Consider the following 18,636-nt stretch of genomic DNA (forward strand, 5'->3'; position numbering starts at 1 on the left):
GGTTCTTTACTACTTTCTCAGACTGCCAGTAGGTTTGTACTGTCTTTGCCTGATGGCCCTGCCATCAGATGGTAGGAAAATGATGGTGACAGGTTGCTGGTGGGTATCCTATAGCTAAATAATAGCAAGAAAGGCAGGATTAGGGATGCAGACAGCACTCACTTTATTTTTTTCCCTAAAAGCTTTATGTGAAAAATATCAAACTTATTTAAAAAATTGGAAGAATACATCATCGTATATGCAATACCCAGATTCAACGATTTTTGACATTGCCCATGGAGTTCCCCTGAGGGAGGTGGAACGTGAGACCTGAGTTAGGAGAGTAACCTTTTGTTGTGAGACACTTACAGAGTAACTTCTCCATGTTGCCTCTAGGCTCCTCCTCAAGCCGCCATACATCAGGCACTTTCTAGGTGGGGGAAGTTAGTGAGCAAGATCAGCATTGGTCCCTGCGCTCAGCACTGATGTGTGAGAATGCCGATGGGGAACTATGGGGCACCGTAGGAGACCCAGAGGTGCATCTAACTTGGAGTGGGACAGTGTGGTAGTAGTGGTGGTAGAAAAGATTTCCTCCACGAAGTGACATTTACATTGAAGTCTGCAGAAGTAGGAACCAGTATTCCATGCAGAGGGAAAAGCGTGTTTAAAGGTGATAGAGTGAGAGAAGGGACAGAGAATGAGGGGAAAAAAGGGATCAGAGAAAGAGGAGGCTAGAAAGAAAAACAAGGCCAGCAGTCTTGCCATGTTGTACAACTTCAGGGGCCACCATTCCCATTGCGTTCTTTAGTGTTAACACTGTTCCCTGTTGGGCGAGTTGACCGGCCACTGAGATTGAGCAGTGTCCCCTTGGGTGGTTAGTGGTTTGGCTGTTCAGACCAGCACCAGAGCCATCCAAATGTATGTGACTCATTCTCACCACGCACATAGTTGGGCCACATTCTGAAGAGAGGTGTTCCTGTTAAGGAGTCTGGATTTTATTCTAAGGGGGTAAGTGTGTTAAAGGATTTAAATGAGGAGAATGTCATGACGAGGTTTGTAGTCATGCTGAGGAAATAGTAGTCGTTAGAAGTGCATCTGAGTAAGAGGTATGGGCTTCAGGGCTTGACTGGAGTTTTAAACCTGGCTCTCTGCTTCTCCCAGAAATAAATTGTTCAGATTCTTTTAGCTTCCATTTCACCATCAGATAATAGTAATTCTCATTTGAGAGGGCAGATCTGATGGGCTTATTTCATAAGAAGAGTAGATGTTAATCAGTAAAATTAGTTTCAGTTGATAAAAAATCAGCACTTCTTTTCTAGCTAGCTGTTATGGTTCTCACTCCCAGCTGCACATTGAAATTGCCTAGAGTGAATGTATTTTTTAATTTAATTTATTTTTTAATGTTATTTTGAGAGAGAGAGTGAGCAGGGGAGAGGCAGAGAGAGAGAGAGGGGACAGAGGATCTGAAGCGGGCTCTGTGTTGACAGCAGAGAGCCCAATGTAGGGCTTGAACTCATGAACTGTGAGATCGTGACCTAATCCAAAGTCAGATGCTTAACCGACTGAGCCACCTAGGCGCTCCTGCCTGGAGTGCATTTAAAATTACCGATTTCCAGGGTTGCCTGGGTGGCTCAGCTGGTTGAGAGTCCAAATTTGGCTCAGGTCATGATCTTCCGGTTTATGAGTTCGAGCTCTGCGTCGGGCTCTGTGCTGACAGCTCAGAGCCTGGAGTCTGCTTTAGATTGTGTCTCCCTCTCTTTCTGCCCTTCACCTGCTCACACTGTGTCTGTCTGTCTGTCTGTCTGTTTCTCTCTCTCAAAAATAAATAAAAACATTATGGATGCCTGGGCGGCTCAGTCAGTTAAACATCTGGCTTCGGCCCAGGTCATGATCTCACAAGTCATGAGTTCGAGTTCTCCATCGGGCTTTCTGCTGTCAGCACAGAGCCCCCTTGGGATCCTCTGTCCCCCCCACCCTCTGCCACTTCCCGCTCATGCTCTTAAAAATAATAAAAAAATTTTTTTAAATAAAAACGTTAAAAAAACTAAAAAAATAAAAGTACTGATGCCCAGGCCCCAGCCTCGGAGAGTATAATTCTGTTTGTCTTAGGTGCCATGTAGGCAACCTGACTTTTACAAAGCTTTCCAGGTGAGCTAGCATTGGGAACCCTTGGATCAACATCAGGTCCTTGTTTCCATATCAGTTGTTTACTTGTTAATCAAATTTGTTTATTAAAATGAAATTTAAGAAAACTAATAAAAGTGGTTTCTGTTTATTAGGTGGCTATTGTGTGCCAGGTACTTACAAATAATGCCTTCATCCTGATCAAAACTCCTTAGGGTTAGTATTATTTTTCCCCATTTACCAGTGGGTACAGAAGCTTAGAGACGTGTCTTGTTCAAGGTAAGAGCCAATGTAAGGTGGAGTCAGATTTTGAACATAGGTTCACTGGATTCCAGAGGCTGTGCTTTTAATTATGATGCTCTACCTTCTCCCTTCCTTCTATTGTTTCTTCTGCAGGTTGATTTCCTTGAGAATGGAGACATTTATTATTCTCATGTCATCTCCTATGTAATTTCAATTCTTAGAGTTTATATTCTAATGTACAGAGTATAGAAATTATACTCCTGGAACTATTTTATAGAGTAAAATCAAGTGTGTGTTTTGTTGGCAGCATGATTTACTTTGATATCATACATAAAGTTGCCAGGCATTGTTTCAAACACTTGTACATGTATTATTTGTATATTATATTGTATATATTGTGTGTATATTATGTATATTACATGTTTAGTGTATTATATACATATAACAACTCTTTGAGGTAGATATTATTGTTATCTCTACATTATGGGCAAGAAACTGAAGTGCAGAAAGGTTGAAAAATTTGTCAGTGATACACAGATAGAGGGTGTGATTCCAGACTGCAGTCTCATTATTTTGCCTTAGTATTTTTGAGTACATAAGAAGAGGGTGACAGATACGGCACCTTTTGAAAACTTGCACATGTTACATAGAATATGTGCTGGACTAGGAGGACAAGTTGCTGGCAGGAGGGAGTGTGGAGCAATTCATCAAATCACTCAAGGTAGTGGTAAAATGTTTCTATGGTTTCGTGTTTCTTTGTCACCAGAGCACATGACCTTGTTGTTCACCTTACCTGCTACCACATTTGTTCATGAGGAAATGCTGGGAAAATATTAGCAACCAGTAATGCATCTAAGAAGAAGGTGAGGGAGTTCAGTGTAGGCTTGGCTCTCTGAAATCAGGACAGATTGTTAAAAGTCACATAACCTCAGTTTCCTTGTCAGCAATATAAGAATTGTAATTTAGGTGAGTGAGTCAAGAGTTTCACTATTTGGGAGTACAAGGTACTACCTGTGCCATAGTGAGGTTGCCAGGTCATAAGTGATTGTTAACATAATAGTTGAAGAGGGGCACCTGGGTGGCTCAGTCGGTTAGGCGTCCGACTTCGGCTCAGGTCACGATCTCGCGGTCCGTGAGTTCGAGCCCCGCGTCGGGGCTCTGGGCTGATGGCTCAGAGCCTGGAGCCTGCTTCTGATTCTGTGTCTCCCTCTCTCTCTGCCCCTCCCCCGTTCATGCTCTGTCTCTCTCTGTCTCAAAAATAATAAAACATTAAAAAAAAATTAAAAAATAAAATAAAATAAAATAAAATAAAAGTTGAAGAAATAGGAAATCTGGGGCATCTGAGTGGCTCAGGCAGGTAAGCGTCTGACTCTCAATTTCGGTTCAGGTCATGATCTCACTGTTTGTGAGATGGAGCCCTGCGTCGGGCTCTGCGCTGACAGAGTGGAGCCTGCTTGCGATTCTCTCCCTTTCTCTCTCTCTTTCTCTCACTCCCCTATTTGTGCTGTCTCTCTCAAAATAACTAAATAAACATAAAAAAAAAAAAAAAGAAATGGGAAATTTGGATAGATCCATAATGGGTCAAGAGATTGAATTAGTAATAAAAAATGACTCACAAAGAAAAGCCAAGGTTCAGAGGGTTTCACTGGTTCATTCTGTCAAACATAGAAAGTAGAGTTAATACCAATTCTTCCCAAGAATTCTTACAAAATATAAGAGAGGACACTAACCAGCTCATTCTTTGAGGCCAGTATTATCCTGATGCCAACACCAAATAAAGACATCACAAGAAAAGAAAACTACTGACCAATATCTCTTATGAATATAGATGTAGAAATCATCAACAAGATACTAACAAACCAAATCCAGCAACATAAAAAGGATTATATTCCCATGACCATGGTATTCATCCTAGGAATTCAAGTTTGCTTCAAAATCTGAAAATTAAGGCACGTCTGGCTGGCTCAGTTGTAAGAGCATGTGACTCTTGATCTCAGGGTCCTGAGTTTGAGCCCCATGTTGGGTGTAGAGATTACTTAAATAAATAAGTAAAAACTTAAAAAATCTGAAAATTAATTTGATAGACCATATTGATAGAATAAAGGACAGGGGCACCTGGCTGGCTCAGTCGGTAGAGGGTGCAACTCTTGATTTCAGGGTCAAGCGTTGAAGCCTCATGTTGGTCATGGAGCCTACTTAAAAAAAAAAAAAATGAATGAAGGATAAAAACCATACGATCATATCAATACATGTAAGAAAAGTATTTGACAAAATTTAATATCTCTTTATTGTATTTATTTATTTTTAAGGTTTTATTTTTTAAGTAATCTCTACACCCAAAGTAGGACTCAAACTCACAAACCTGAGATTAAGAGTTGCCCACTCTACTGACTGAGCCAGCGGGGCACCCCTAATATCTCTATGGTAACAAAAACTAAACAAATTAGGAATAGAAGGGAACTTCTTCAATTTGATAAAGGGTAACTCTGAAAAACCCTCACCTAATATACATAACTGTGAAAGACTACGCTTTCATTCTAACATCAGGAATAAAGGATATCCCTTCTTGTTACTTCTATTCAACATTGTACTGGAGGTTCTAATCAGGCCAGTTGGGTAAGAAAATAAAGTAAAAAACATCCAGATTGCAAAGAAAGAAGTAAAAGTATTCCTATATGTAGACAACATGATCTTGTATATAGAATATATTAAAGAATCCCCAAGAAAACTACTAGAACTAGTAAATGAATTCAGCAGGTTGTAGGATACAAGATCAACATATAAAAATCAATTTTACTGCTGGCATTGAATAGTCAGAAAATGAAAGTAAGAAAACAATTCCATTTATACTAGCATGAAGAGTAAAATACTTAGAAATAAATTTAACAAATAAAAGTATACTCTGAAAACTATACAATATTGAAAGAAATTGAAGACCTAAGTAAGTGGAAAGACATCTTATGTCATAGATCAGAAAACTTAGTACAGTTGACCCTTAAACAGTGTGGGGGTTAGGGGCAGTGACCCCCGATGGAGTCAACAATCCACATGTAACATTTGACTCCCCCAAAACTTAACTACTAATTGCCTATTGCTTACCGGAAGCCTTACTGATAACAGAAAGTGTTGATTAACATTTTCTGTCTGTTATATGTAATGTATGTTGTATTCTTAAAGTAAGCTAAAGAAAAGAAAATGTTACTAAGAAAATCATAAAGAAGAAGAAATATTTACAGTGCTGTATTTATATTTTAAAAATCCACATAGAAGTGGACCTGTGCAGTTAAATCCCATGTTGTTGAAGTGTCCACTGGATCTTTTTTTTTAATTTAATTTTTTATTTTTTTAAGTTTACATCCAAATTAGCATATAGTGCAACAATGATTTCAGGAGTGGATTCCTTAGTGCCCCTTACCCATTTATCCCATCCCCCCTCCCACAACCCCTCTCATAACCCTCATTTTGTTCTCCATATTTATGAGTCTCTTCTGGTTTGTCCCCCTCCCTGTTTTTATATTATTTTTGTTTCCCTTCCCTTATGTTCATCTGTTTTGTCTCTTAAAGTCCTCATATGAGTGAAGTCATATGATATTTGTCTTTCTCTGACTAACTTCACTTAGCATAATACCCTCCAGTTCCATCCATGTAGTTGCAAATGGCCAGATTTCATTCTTTTTGATTGCTGAGTAATACTCCATTGTCTTTATATACCACATCTTCTTTATCCATTCACCCATCGATGGACATTTGGGCTCTTTCCATACTTTGGCTATTGTTGATAGTGCTATAAACATGGAGGTGCATGTGTCCCTTTGAAACAGCACACATGTATCCCTTGGATAAATGCCTAGTAGTGCAATTGCTGGGTCATAGGGTAGTTCTATTTTTAATTTTTTGAGGAACCTCCATACTGTTTTCCAGAGTGGCTGCACCAGCTTGCATTCCCATGAAGTGTCCACTAGATTGTTAAGATGATGACACTCCCTACATTGGTCTCCAGATTTGACACTTGTCCTAGCTATCAAAAACCTAGCTGGCTTCATTACAGAAATTGACAAGGTGATCCTGAAATCAATATGGAGATTCAAGAGAACCAGAATAGCTAAAATAATGCTGATTAAGAAGAGCGAAGTTGGTAGGTTGCCTGGGTGGCTCAGTTAGTTAAGCGCCCAACTCTTGGTTTTGGCTCAGGTCATGATCTCACAGTTAGTGGGTTTGAGCCCCATACCAGGCTCTGTGCTAACAGCGCAGAGCCTGCTTGGGATCTCTTTCTCCCTCTCTCTCTCTCTCTCTCTCTCTCTCTCTCTCTGCCCCTCTCCAGCTTGCTATCTCTCTTTCAAAAAATAAATTAAAAAAACATTAACAAATTTTTTTAAACTTAAATGAGGTTGGAAGACTTACACTTCTTCATTTCAGAACTTCTCACAAAGCTGTGGTAATAAAGAGTGTGGTACCGGCATCAGGATAGACCTATAGATCAATGGAATAAAATTGAAAACCTAGAAATAAGCCCTCACATTTGTGATCAGTTGATTTTTTTTTTTTTAATGTTTATTTTTAGAGAGAGAGTGCGAGTAGGGGAGGGGCAAAGAGGGGACAGAAGATCCAAAGCGGGCTCTGTGCTGACAGCAGCAAGCCCGATGTGGGGCTCAAATTCACAAACCCTGAGATCGTGACCTAAGCCAAAGTTAGATGCTCAGCCAACTGAGCCACACAGGCGCCCCTATGATCAGTTGATTTTTGATTAAGCTATCACGACAATTCAATGGGGAAAGAACTTCCTTGAACAAATGGTGCTAACTCAACTGGATATCCACATGCAAAATAATGAAATTGTCCTGTATCTTACACTATACACAAAATGTAATTCAAAATGAACTGAAAAACTGAATGTAAAAACTGAAACTATAAAACTCTCAGAAGAAAACATAGGGTTAATTCTTCCTGACCTTAGATCAGGCAGTGGTTTTGTAGATGTGACACTGAAAACAAAAGTCACAAAAAAATAGATGAGTTGGACTTCATTAAAATTAAAAACTCGTATTGTGGAAGATACCATCAAGAAAATGAAAAGACAACCCACATAGTGGGAGAAAATAAATGAAAATCCTATATCTGGTAAGGGACTTGTTCTTTATATATTCTAGATATAGTTCAATAGTAAAAAAACAAAAAAAACAAAACCTAATTAAAAAATGGCTGGGGTGCCTGGCTGGCTCAGTTGGTGAACCACGTGACTCTTGATCTGGGGGTTGTGAATTTGAGCCCCATATTGGGTGTAGAGATTACTCAAAAATAAATTTTGTTTTTAATGCTTTTATTTTATTTGAGAGAGAGACAGACAGAGTGTGAGCTGGGAGGAGCAGGGAGAAGAGGAAGACACCAAATCTGAAGCAGGCTCCAGGCTCTGAGCTGTCAGCATAGAGCCCAATGCAGAGCTTGAACCCACGAACCGTGAGATCATGACCTGAGCTGAAGTCAGACTCAACTGACTGAGCCACCCAGATGCCCCTGAGAATAAAATCTTAAAAAAAAAAGGCCAAAGGACCCGAATAGGTATTTCCCCACAGAAGATATACAAAAGGTTGATAAACATAAAAAAATGCTCAACATCTTTAGCCACTAGGAACATACAAATCAAAACCAAATGAGATGCTACTTAACACCCACCCATGGCTATTTAGTCATAGCTAAAATAAAGACAGAGGATAACAAGTGCTGGCAAGGATGTGGAATAATTGGAACTCTCATACATTGCTGGTGGGAATGTAAATGGGGCAGTTGTTTTGGAGAACAGTTGGGCAATTCTTCAAATGTCTAAATACAGAGTTTGTATCATCCAGCAATTCCACTCCTAGGTGTATATACCCAAGAGAAATTGAAATCATGTCTGCACAAAAAGTTATATGAATGTTCATAGCAACATTGTTCATAATAGCCAAAAACAGTTACAACTCAATGTTTTATCAACTAATGAGTAAACAATATATATTCATACAATGGAATATCATTGAGCATTAAAAAAGAAAGGAACCATTGATAGGTTCTCTAATGTGAATGACACTTGAATACATTATGCTAAGTGAAAGAAGCCAGTCACAAAAGACCACATATTGTATGATCCCATATATATGAAATGTTTAGAATAGGCAAATCTATAAAGATAGAAAGTAGATGAATGGTTGCCTGGCGGTAGGGGTGGGGAGTGACTGCTGGTGGACATGGGGTTTCTTTTTGGGGTGATGAAAATGTCCTAAAATTGATTGTGGTAATCATAACCTTAACTCTGTGAATGTACTAAAAGCCATTGAATTATAGGCTTTAGGTGAATTATGTGGTATATGAATTATATCCTAGTATCACTATTTTTAAAAAACATTGATTGAAACATGACCTGATCTTTTCTTGGCATTATGAAGTCATCAGCTGATGGTCATCAGTTTCTCATGAGAACCCAGATATTGGTGAAAAGTTGCAGGGAACTCAGTAGCAGTCTTGGAGCAGGAATGTCTTCCTTCAGTTGAAATTAGAGTATGATGACAAGAGGCTATCCTTGAATGAGAGCACAGAAGTGCAGTCCTTTGAGCCTTGGCCCTTATTCTTACTGGTGAGATTTGTATTTGGGTCTTACCCCAGGAGGCAGAAACAGCAGGGTAGAGAGTAGGAAGAAAAGCTCACTGCTCTTCCGAGATCACGCCAGCTTAGAAGTCTAATTTGTCTAGTCTACGAGGTGTTTCCCATATTTTCTTAATGTGATGACTGTTTTTTCTCTTTTGAAACAGGAAGAAAATTGATAATACAATGCCATCCATTTAAAAAACACATTCTTTCAAGTGATGAAGATACTGATCCCTCTTGGTCTGTCTGTTGTCAGAAAGAATCTTTGAATCAGTAAGGGAACTCCACAGCACCTTAAATTCTCTTGTTATCCTTCAGCTTGGATGTGACTTAGGTTTTTTTTCAGTCCTAGGTGAGGCAGTGTTTTCAAAGAGAGACTCCTTTGGAAACGGGGTCCAGGGAATTTTGGCAAGTTCCCTAGATGTGATTAAGCATCAAGGCTGAGCTACACTGAGAGCTAGTTTTCAAGGGAAGTAGAAATGTATGGCTTTCTACATACAATTTTGAAGGAAGAATTGAATGGAGGTGAGGAGAAGAGAATGTTTCTTTTTTGAGACAGTGAAAGAGGGAAAGAGGAAGAAGAAAGCAAGAACCAGTGCTCCAGAGGACACTTAGCTCTGGGTTAGTTCTTCACCTTTCTTTGGGTTTTGACAATATGATGCAAGTGGTAGGCCCATAGCAAGGTGCAGGAGATGTAGGATTTTGCCTATGTTTTTAGGAGTTTTATGGACTCCCCAAAGTAGAACTGTAGACAAGATCTAGAAAATTGATACCTCTTCTCATTAACAAGAAATAGTCACATACTATCAGAATGATGGGTAGCAGTGAAATTAAGGCATACACATTAGACGATGTTCTAAATCTTGGCACTTGTAATGTGGGTAGGTAGGTTATAAGTCAAGTGTTTTGGGTTTCGGGCATACCTCAAGTTTAAAGTTTCCTGATTTTAGGGCACCTGGGTGGCTCAGTCGGTTAAGTGTCCGACTCCTGATTTTGGCTCAGGTCATGATCTTACTGTTCGTGAGTTTAAGCCCAACATTGGGCTCTGTGCTGACAGTACAGAGCTTGCTTGGGATTCTCTACCTCCCTCCCTCTCTGCTCCTCCCCTGCTCACTGTCTCTCTCTCAAAATAACCAAACATTAAACAAAAAAGAGTTTCCCAATTCTAGAGCGCTCTGTCGAAGTCCTCAAGTTATGTTATTTGGGTTTATTCTAGTGGGGTCACAACTAAGATCCATGGGATTAAAATGATTCCATGAGTTTAAGAGATAAGGATAATGTTCAGGAATGTGAAGTTCTTCCAGGCAGGCAGCGGCTTGGAGGTGTCATGTTTCTGTGTCCTCCATTTAAGAAGCTTTGAGACTTGGGGATATAGTCAGTAGTATAGGTTAGTAATAGTTAGGGGGCAGTAGGGTAGGGACCTTCTCATGCTGCCCAGTAAAGTGAGAATTTCACTGGTCTTGTTACCCACTGAATAGGGTGGTATTGCTGAGCTAACCAGTCACCTCTTCATACAGATCCCTGTGTAAAAAGTGAAGTAGATGAAGGACCTGAAGGACAGGTGGCTTACAGCATTTTGAAAGTCTGAAAAGTGTTTGTCTGTGGAAGCGGCAGTGTGTTCCACTAGTAACCGAGGGGAGGATCCAATAGGGATGTGGAAGGAGATGCTGTAGAAGAGGCATTTGTTTAATTCTTATTTTTATATAAAAGCTGATTTTTAAAAAATCAGAAAAGGCTAAAACAAAAAGCATACAAACATCTTTGTAAAAACAAAAACATTACATTATATTGAGCAGAGTGTGTGTCAGTGGGTTTTAATATAATGTGTTTTTATTTTTTTAAGTTTATTAATTTTTGAGAGAGAAGGAAAGAGAGAGCAGGGGAGGGGAAGAGAGAGAGAGAGGGAGAGAGAATCTCAGGCAGGCTCCACACTGTAGCGTGTAGAGCTGGATGTAGCGCTCAAACCCACAAACCCCGAGATCATGACCTGAGCTGATATCAAGAGTCAGATGCTTAACCAACTGAGCCACCCAGGTGTCCCAACATGGTTTTTTTTTTTTTTTCCTATTTTTTAAAAATGTTTATTTACTTGAGAAACAGAGACAGAGCACAAGTGGGGGAGGGGGAGGGAGAGCCAGAGACAGAATCTGAAGCAGGCTCCAGGCTCTGAGCTGTCGGTGCAGAGCCTGATGCAGGGCTCGATCTCACGGACCGTGAGATCATGACCTGAGCTGAAGTCGGATGTTTAACCGACTGAGCCATCCAGGCACCCCTAGATTCAGATTAATCTTTAAAAATTTTTTATTTTGATAGAGTTTCAGACTTAGAGATAAGTTACAAGAACACAACAAAGAATTCAGGAATGTTCTTCACCTAGATTACCCCAAATAACGTTTCATTACATTTGCTTTGTCCTTTTCTTTTACCTTTCTATGTGTGGGTGTGCATGCACTCATGCAGGTGTGTATAGTTTTTTTCGGAACTATTTAAGAGTAAATTGCCTTCTGTCATGCTCTCTTAATCCTAAATACTTGTTTTTCCTACAAATGAGTTCTCTTACACAGCCACAGCACAGTGACTAAAATCAGGAACTTAGCAGTGATAACAGTACTATTTTTAATCTACTGACTTTACTCAACTTTCACCAATTGTCCCACTATGCCCTTTGTAGCAAAAGAAAACCCCAGATTCTCTGTCCTATTCAGTTGTCATCTCATTCCTTTTTTAAACTCTGGAAGCATCCTCTAATATTTCTGTGTTTCAAGGTATATTAGAGACCTAGGGTTTTTGTTGTTTTGTTTTTTGGTTTCTAACAGTATATACGAAAGCACAGTGACTGAGCCAGTGTTCTGGGGCCAGACTACCTGGCTTCAAATTCTGGTTTTACTACTTACACAAGTTTTCTTACCAGTCAAATGGGGATACTAATCCCACCCCTTAAAGCTGTGGGGATTAAATAAATAGGTGTGTGTACATGACTGAGCACAGTGCGTGGCACAGAGGAAGTGTTCCAAAGTGCTAGCTCTTCTCATTCATACCACTAACTGGCATTCTCAAGGAACATTGTGCAGACATCTTGGCAATAGTGGTTGTGGCTGTTTTCTCCCTCTCTTCCTCACCCTCTTTTTCTTCATGTCTATGTTCCAGAGAGCAAACTTGGCCAGCTTACCCAACTGCATGATGCCTCAGATTGGAAAAAACTGCTCTAAGAGAGCGGCTCCTAAAGGTTCATGAACTCATATTGGTTGGTAACAAGTGTCACTGGTCTAACAAATAGGAACAGTGAAATGAATTTTCATAAATGCTAAATTGTTTATTGTGAAAATATATAGTTCTTTTTTTTTAACTTTTTACATTAAAAAAATTTTTTTTATGTTTATTTTTGAGAGACAGTGTGAGTGGGAGAGAGGTAGAAAGAGAGGGAGACACAGAATGCCAAGCAGGCTCCAGGCTCTGAGCTATCAGCACAGAGCCCGACGCGGGGCTCGAGCTCACTAACTGTGAGATCATGACTTGAACCGAAGTCTGATTCTTAACCGACTGAGCCACCCAGGCGCCCCGACTTTTTACATTTATTTTGAAAGAGAGAGGGTGTGCATGCAACTGGGGGAGGGTAGAGAGAGAGAGGGAGAGAAAGAATCCTAACTAGGCTCCACATTGTTAGTGCAGAGCCTGACGCAGGGCTCGAACTCATGAACTGTGAGGTCGTGACTTGAGCTGAAGTCAGACACTTAACCCACTGAGCCACCCAGTTGCCCCTCTTTTGGTGTTCTTTTCATAAAATTTTTTTTTAATGTTTATTCATTTCTGAGACAGAGACAGAGCATGAGTGGGGGAGGGGCAGAGAGAGAGAGGGAGACAGAATCAGAAGCAGGCTCCAGGCTCTGAGCTGTCAGCACAGAGCCCGACGTGGGGCTTGAACTCGAAAACCGTGAGATCATGATCTGAGCCAAAGTCGGTCACTCAACCGACTGAGCCACCCAGGCGCCCCTTTTGGTGTTCTTTTCAAAATATTTATTATAGATGGTTGTTCTATTTTAATGTTTAGTAGGTCATAAAAGGCAAACCCATTAATCCCCAAGATATTTTTGGAGATTTTACTGGTGTGTGGCAGCCAATGGCCTTCTCTAGAAGATGCATATTTGGCTTTGTGCTTATTTAATTAATTTATTTATTTAAAAACTTATTTATTTATTTTGAGAGAGCGTGTGTGCACAAGAGCCAGGAAGGGGCAGAGGGAAAGGAAGAGTGAGAATCCCATGCGGGTTCCCTGCTGTCAGCGCAGAGCCAGACGTGAGGCTCAATCTCATAAACTGTGAGATCATGCATGACCTGAGCTGAAATCAAGAGTCAGCTGCTTAAAAAAAAAAAAAAAAAGAGTCAGCCGTTTAACCAGCTGAGCCCAGGTGTCCCTGGCTTTGTGCTTATATATGAGCACCTGTGAATAGTGTTTCTGTCTAGAAATTCATTAGTCTTTGATTAAATGAATGTTTATTGACTCCCTCCTGAATGCCAGACACTGTACTAAATGCTTTACATATCTCGTTGTATCTTCACGATCAGCCCTGTGAGCTCTGTGTTATTCTGCCTGCTTACAGGGAGGAAATGGAATCTCAAAGAGCTAATGTAATCCACCCAAGGTTATACAGCCCTGAGTGGCATAACTGCAGTTAGAACCCAGGTCTCCCTGATTACAGAGGCCGTGTGGGCACCTTTTTCTGTCTAGTGGTTTACACTACTTGTGTGCTTGGGATCTGTGGAGTTTTAGCATAGGATCCATAAATCCACAAGTTCATGGGTCTCCCTTCAGTCAAGGTAGGCTGAAGGTACAATTACCATGTAGGGGGTTCTTTTTTTTTTTTGAAGTGTCCTCGTAGTACAAAAATTTGGAAATATTCCTTCACCCTACAGTCAATAATCATTTGGATGATAGGTAGGAGTGCCTAATTTTTAGTGACTCTTAAATTAGGAATGAAACTACCACCCTGCTTGAGTCCGAGTGATTCTTCAGCCTTTGGTTCTTGCTATATATAGGCTGCTTTCCAAGGAAAGAAAATGAGCTGCTGTGTGAAATTAGTGGCTTCCCAAGGAACACTTAAGAACTCCTGACTGGGCATGGAAAATAAGAGGGCATTTAAAGACTTACTACTAGTATGAGGTGAAAAGTTGAAGGCCGTGTCACGAGTTGCTGAAGTAGACAGATTCTGGCTCCAAAGGTGTGGGGCGCTGTGTCTGGTGCAGTGTTTCTTAAACTTGGTTGTATATCACAACTGTCTGTGGTGCTTTTTGAAAAATACATAAGCCTGTGCCCCCCTCTAGACCTATAACTGAGACTCTTTGAGGGCCCCACATGTATGTGCAACTGGGAAACTCCCGCAGGTGATGCTGGGGGCCAGCTTACCTCTGGCTATTCCTGGATAATCGGATGCCTCACCAGCCTTGGGAAGAGGAAGGCTGCTGTCAGTTAAGGACAGTTGTCTGAGGCACCCTTTTGAAAGGTGCAACATAAACTTCTGATCATGCGTACTAGGGTCGATAAATGGGCTACCCAGGGCATTGTTACTCCCTTTTCCCTAATTGTTCACTGAAGTGATGAGTGTTCTTGTCAGAAGCCCGTTTCTGTACTCTGCTTGACAACATACTCATAATTCCCTTGTTCCAAATGATAGTTGTGGAAGAGTAGTTTGGGGAATTTAGTCATCCACTGATTCATTTTGTACCTTTCTGTAGTCCTGTGCATATTCCACCAGTGGCATACGAGCAGAGCAGTGGGGGGCTTACCCTACGGTCCTCACTGTGGCTTCCAAGGCCCAGCGTGATCTGGCTTGTGCCTCAGCTCACACCCACCTCTCCCTCACTGGCTGCGTTTCAGACACTGGCGTCTTCTAGTCCCCAAATATGCCAACCTCATGCTTCTTACACCTACAGATCTTTTGGTGGCTCTAACGACTAGGGCCTCAGCTCAGATGTTATCTCCTCAGAGAGCTATTCCCTCAGTAGCCTATCTTGTTACCTCTTTTATTTTTCATCATAGCATTATCCCTCTCTGAAATAATTTTTTAAAAGAGTTTTATTTAAATAATCTTCTACACCCAACCTTTGGGCTCAAACTCACGACCCCGAGATCATGAGTTGCGTGCTTCTTTTCCAACTGAGCCAGCCAGGTACCCCTCTCTATGAAATAATTTTATTTGCTTGTTTATTGTTTGTCTCTTCTACTCTGTGTCCGCTCCGTGACAGCAGATACCAGTCTGTCTGGTTTTCCATTGAACCCCAGTATCTGGAACAGTGCCTAGCTCCTAATAGGTGCTCACTAAGTGTTAGAGGAAGAAATGCTTCGGGCTCTACACCCTCACACATCCTTCCCTTAGGGCAGGCCTGGCCTGAGCTTGTTGCTCAGCAACATACCTCTTGTTGCTTCTAGCTTAGAACCGTAGCAGTTTTCTAGAGCAAAGCTGAATACCCTCAAGCCTCGGGGTTTTTCTAAATCTACCATGCCACCATGCTTCCATGGAGCTTCTTCCTTACCCACATGTTGTAGAATGACAATAGCTATTTGGAAAATATATGTCCATAAAGCTCACTTAGAGGGTAGATGATCCCTTTGGATTAGAGTTAACTTCATTGTCTCTCAAGTGGTAGGATTTTTGTCTTTTGGGCAACAGCTGTATCCTGAGATTCTGGGTAGTAAAGGCCATCTTGAATTCGAAAGAAGTTAGCCCTATTTGTCAGTCCTGTCTCTCCCCTTCTTATAGAAATACTGTCTTCTGGATACAGACAAAACATGTGGCCTGGCCTTCTGACTCAGAGACATAAGTGGGGCCTTCTGGCATAATGTAGTGCTGTGTGTTTATATTATAAAGTTTCTGAAAGCCTCAGAGGTATTCCTAGTGGGCCCCTTTGGGATTGATACTAACAGACCCTCTCCTTAGAAAACAAACAAGCCTCTATGCACAGTTTTGCCCACAATTTTGAGGGGTGTAAGGACTTGCTAAATGCCCTCCACAGACCCTACATTTCTGTTTGGGGATTTAGATTGGTTTGCTCATCCACCACAGTTGGGTCAAAGCTCTTCCATGGCTGTTTCTTTCTGACCTGGTCTCCTGTCTTCTGTGTCCTCTCTCATTTTTATAATAACCTGCTGGACCCTCTCAGGCCCAGAAGAGGCGATATTCTCCAGGAGTCCAGGTACTCAGTCTTGACCCACCATGGCCATCCCTTATTCCCTGCGTGTCCATCCACCATTTGCCCCTGTTCACACCCATGTGGCTGTTGTCTTGAATCACCATTCTCTGATTTTGACTGCATCTCCACCTTGCATGTTGACTGTTGAGGGCAATGAGGAAGTCACCAAAGAAGTGGCATGTGTCATGTGTCATGTGTCATGTTTCCTCTCCTTTCATCACCCTGCCTCTGCACTGCCTCAGTACTGGGCTGGTTCTTAAATAGTTAGGGCATCATTTTTGAGGAAGCATTCCCTCCTACAACTCTACTGGAGAGAGAGAAAGCCTCTGAAGTTGGTGGGAAATGGGTAGTGGGAGTGGGAGGGTATTGCTGGCAGAAGTTATGTGTAGGTGAAGCTGAAGTGGGCTGGAAGGTCTTTCAACTATGAACAGTTGTGGCTGGAGAACACCATCTGGCAGCCTGGTTCTGGCAGTGCTGTTTCTGAGTCCTAATCCACATGGCATCCATCATATGCTTATAGGATTTGAGAATTTGAAAGGAGCTATCCAGAATGGAAAGGTTTTCCTGATCAAACAGGTATTTTCAGAGTATCTGCTATATGCAAAATGCTTACCCTGGGGATGAGTAGGGGTGGGTGAAGGGGGTTTGGGAGGGATGGAAGGTGGAGACACATAAGGAAGTATAAGTGATTTTTTTCTTCAAGGAGTTTACATGGAAGTTGGGGAGATAGGTATATATACATAGAAAGAAAACCACCAGTCCTGAGTCATGTGTAAATGCCAAATAGGGATCTCTGGAAGGATTCAAGTCAAGACTCCAGAGGGGCCATTTCAGACCCACCCCACATTAGTAGCAAGGAGATTCCTGAAGGCAAGTACAGAGTTCAGTTGCTTCCTGGGCTATATCCTTTGAGTGACCATCTGAGAGTGGGTTTTGGGGAGCCGCTAATGATGAGGCAGAATGGTCATCTGGTCTGCTGGAAAGGGCTCAGCTTGTATGTGCGCAATTCTGTTGCTATTTGTACAGGCATTCCTAAGAGTACTTCCTTACTGTCCTCTGCTTTTCCTTCCCTGCTTTCCCAGCGGGTATTCCCTTACATCTCAGCCATGGTGAACAATGGCTCCCTCAGCTACGATCATGAGCGGGATGGGCGGCCTACAGAGCTGGGGGGCTGTACAGCCATTGTCCGCAATCTGCATTATGACACCTTCCTTGTGATTCGCTATGTCAAGAGGCATCTGACGGTGAGTCCTTGTTTTCTGGACCAGTTAGTGGTATGGTCTGCCTTGCACCTGCTTTCATGGCCCTGATTTATCTCTTCTTTTTATTCTAGATAATGATGGACATCGATGGCAAGCATGAGTGGAGGGACTGCATTGAGGTGCCAGGGGTTCGTCTGCCCCGGGGCTACTACTTTGGTACCTCCTCCATCACTGGAGATCTCTCGGGTACTCTTTATGTACATGGGTCTCCCATGTACTCTTTATTTGTCCTGAGTGAGGTCATGTCTCCATAGCCAGGCCTTGGTGAGGCTTCTCAGAGGGGAAAGCCAGACAAGCAGAACTGTGGGAAGCAAGTACCCAGGAAGTGCCTCTCTTCTGACATTTTTGTATCCTTAACCCGCCTCCCGCCCCCCCGCCACCCCTCCCAGGCCTATGTTATCCTAGTCCAGTTGGCTCTAGGAGATGGTTGGTGCTAATGCAAAGTAGTATTTGCCTCTTCATCAAGCCTGTGTTTTGAGTTCTGTACTTTGATATCTCTGGTGCCCCTTCTCTTAACAAAGCTTTTCCTTGAATTCCTTGACTCTGCCTTCCCTTTTCGAACTCATCCCCAGATCTTCCTTTGTGCTCAGACTTCTGAATGTGTCCTGTGCACAGGTGCTTCTGTTTCCAGGCCATCCACTGCTCTACCACCCTGTAGTCAGACCTCCCATGCATCTCGGTCAAGCCATTAGCACTACTCTTCTCAAACCTGCTTCGTCCTTGCCATACCATGGTACTCTGTTCTCAGTCCCCATTCTTTGTCCTCTCTTCAGCTGGTTTGACCAGTTACTCTGAAACTCCAGCTGTTCTTGATTTATGTGGCATTAATAGTGCGTGGTTCTTTTACTTTTCTATCTCTGGATTTTCTTCCTACTTGTTCCCAACTTGTAACTTCCTCTTATATGTTTGTTCTCTCCCTTGGCTTGAGCCTTAATCATAACTTCTTTTGAGAAGAGGTGAGGCACTGAATTTTTGGGGTTTTTGACTAGTACAATTCATTATGAATAAAGCTAGTGTGAAGTAGAGTCATTTTTATCCTAAGGAGTTCTTTGCTCTAGATGTTTAGTGATAATGCCTATGTTAACAAGTCTCTGTTCTCTGCCTGTGGGATATCCCTAAACACAAATTATGTCTTTCTCTTAAGGTCTTTCTTGTTGACATCTTCTTGTTATGCAGTGAATTGTTGAAAATGGCTGAGAAAGGACACATTTCAGTACCCCCAGCC

At 41.7% G+C, this 18,636-nt stretch overlaps 1 protein-coding gene across 4 annotated transcripts in view; it reads left to right on the plus strand.

The window, feature by feature from the left end:
* Nucleotides 1–18,636, plus strand: part of LMAN2L (lectin, mannose binding 2 like) — a 30,767-nt gene that overhangs the window by 7,084 nt on the left and 5,047 nt on the right. For all 4 annotated transcript variants that reach the window (XM_049651428.1, XM_049651425.1, XM_049651424.1 and 1 more), the window contains 2 exons: nt 17,232–17,393; nt 17,483–17,597. In XM_049651428.1, the coding sequence (XP_049507385.1) occupies nt 17,232–17,393; nt 17,483–17,597 (277 nt within the window). The remainder of the gene's footprint in view (nt 1–17,231; nt 17,394–17,482; nt 17,598–18,636) is intronic.

This window comes from Panthera uncia, assembly GCF_023721935.1.
Source record: "Panthera uncia isolate 11264 chromosome A3 unlocalized genomic scaffold, Puncia_PCG_1.0 HiC_scaffold_11, whole genome shotgun sequence".
Lineage (NCBI taxonomy): Eukaryota > Metazoa > Chordata > Mammalia > Carnivora > Felidae > Panthera > Panthera uncia.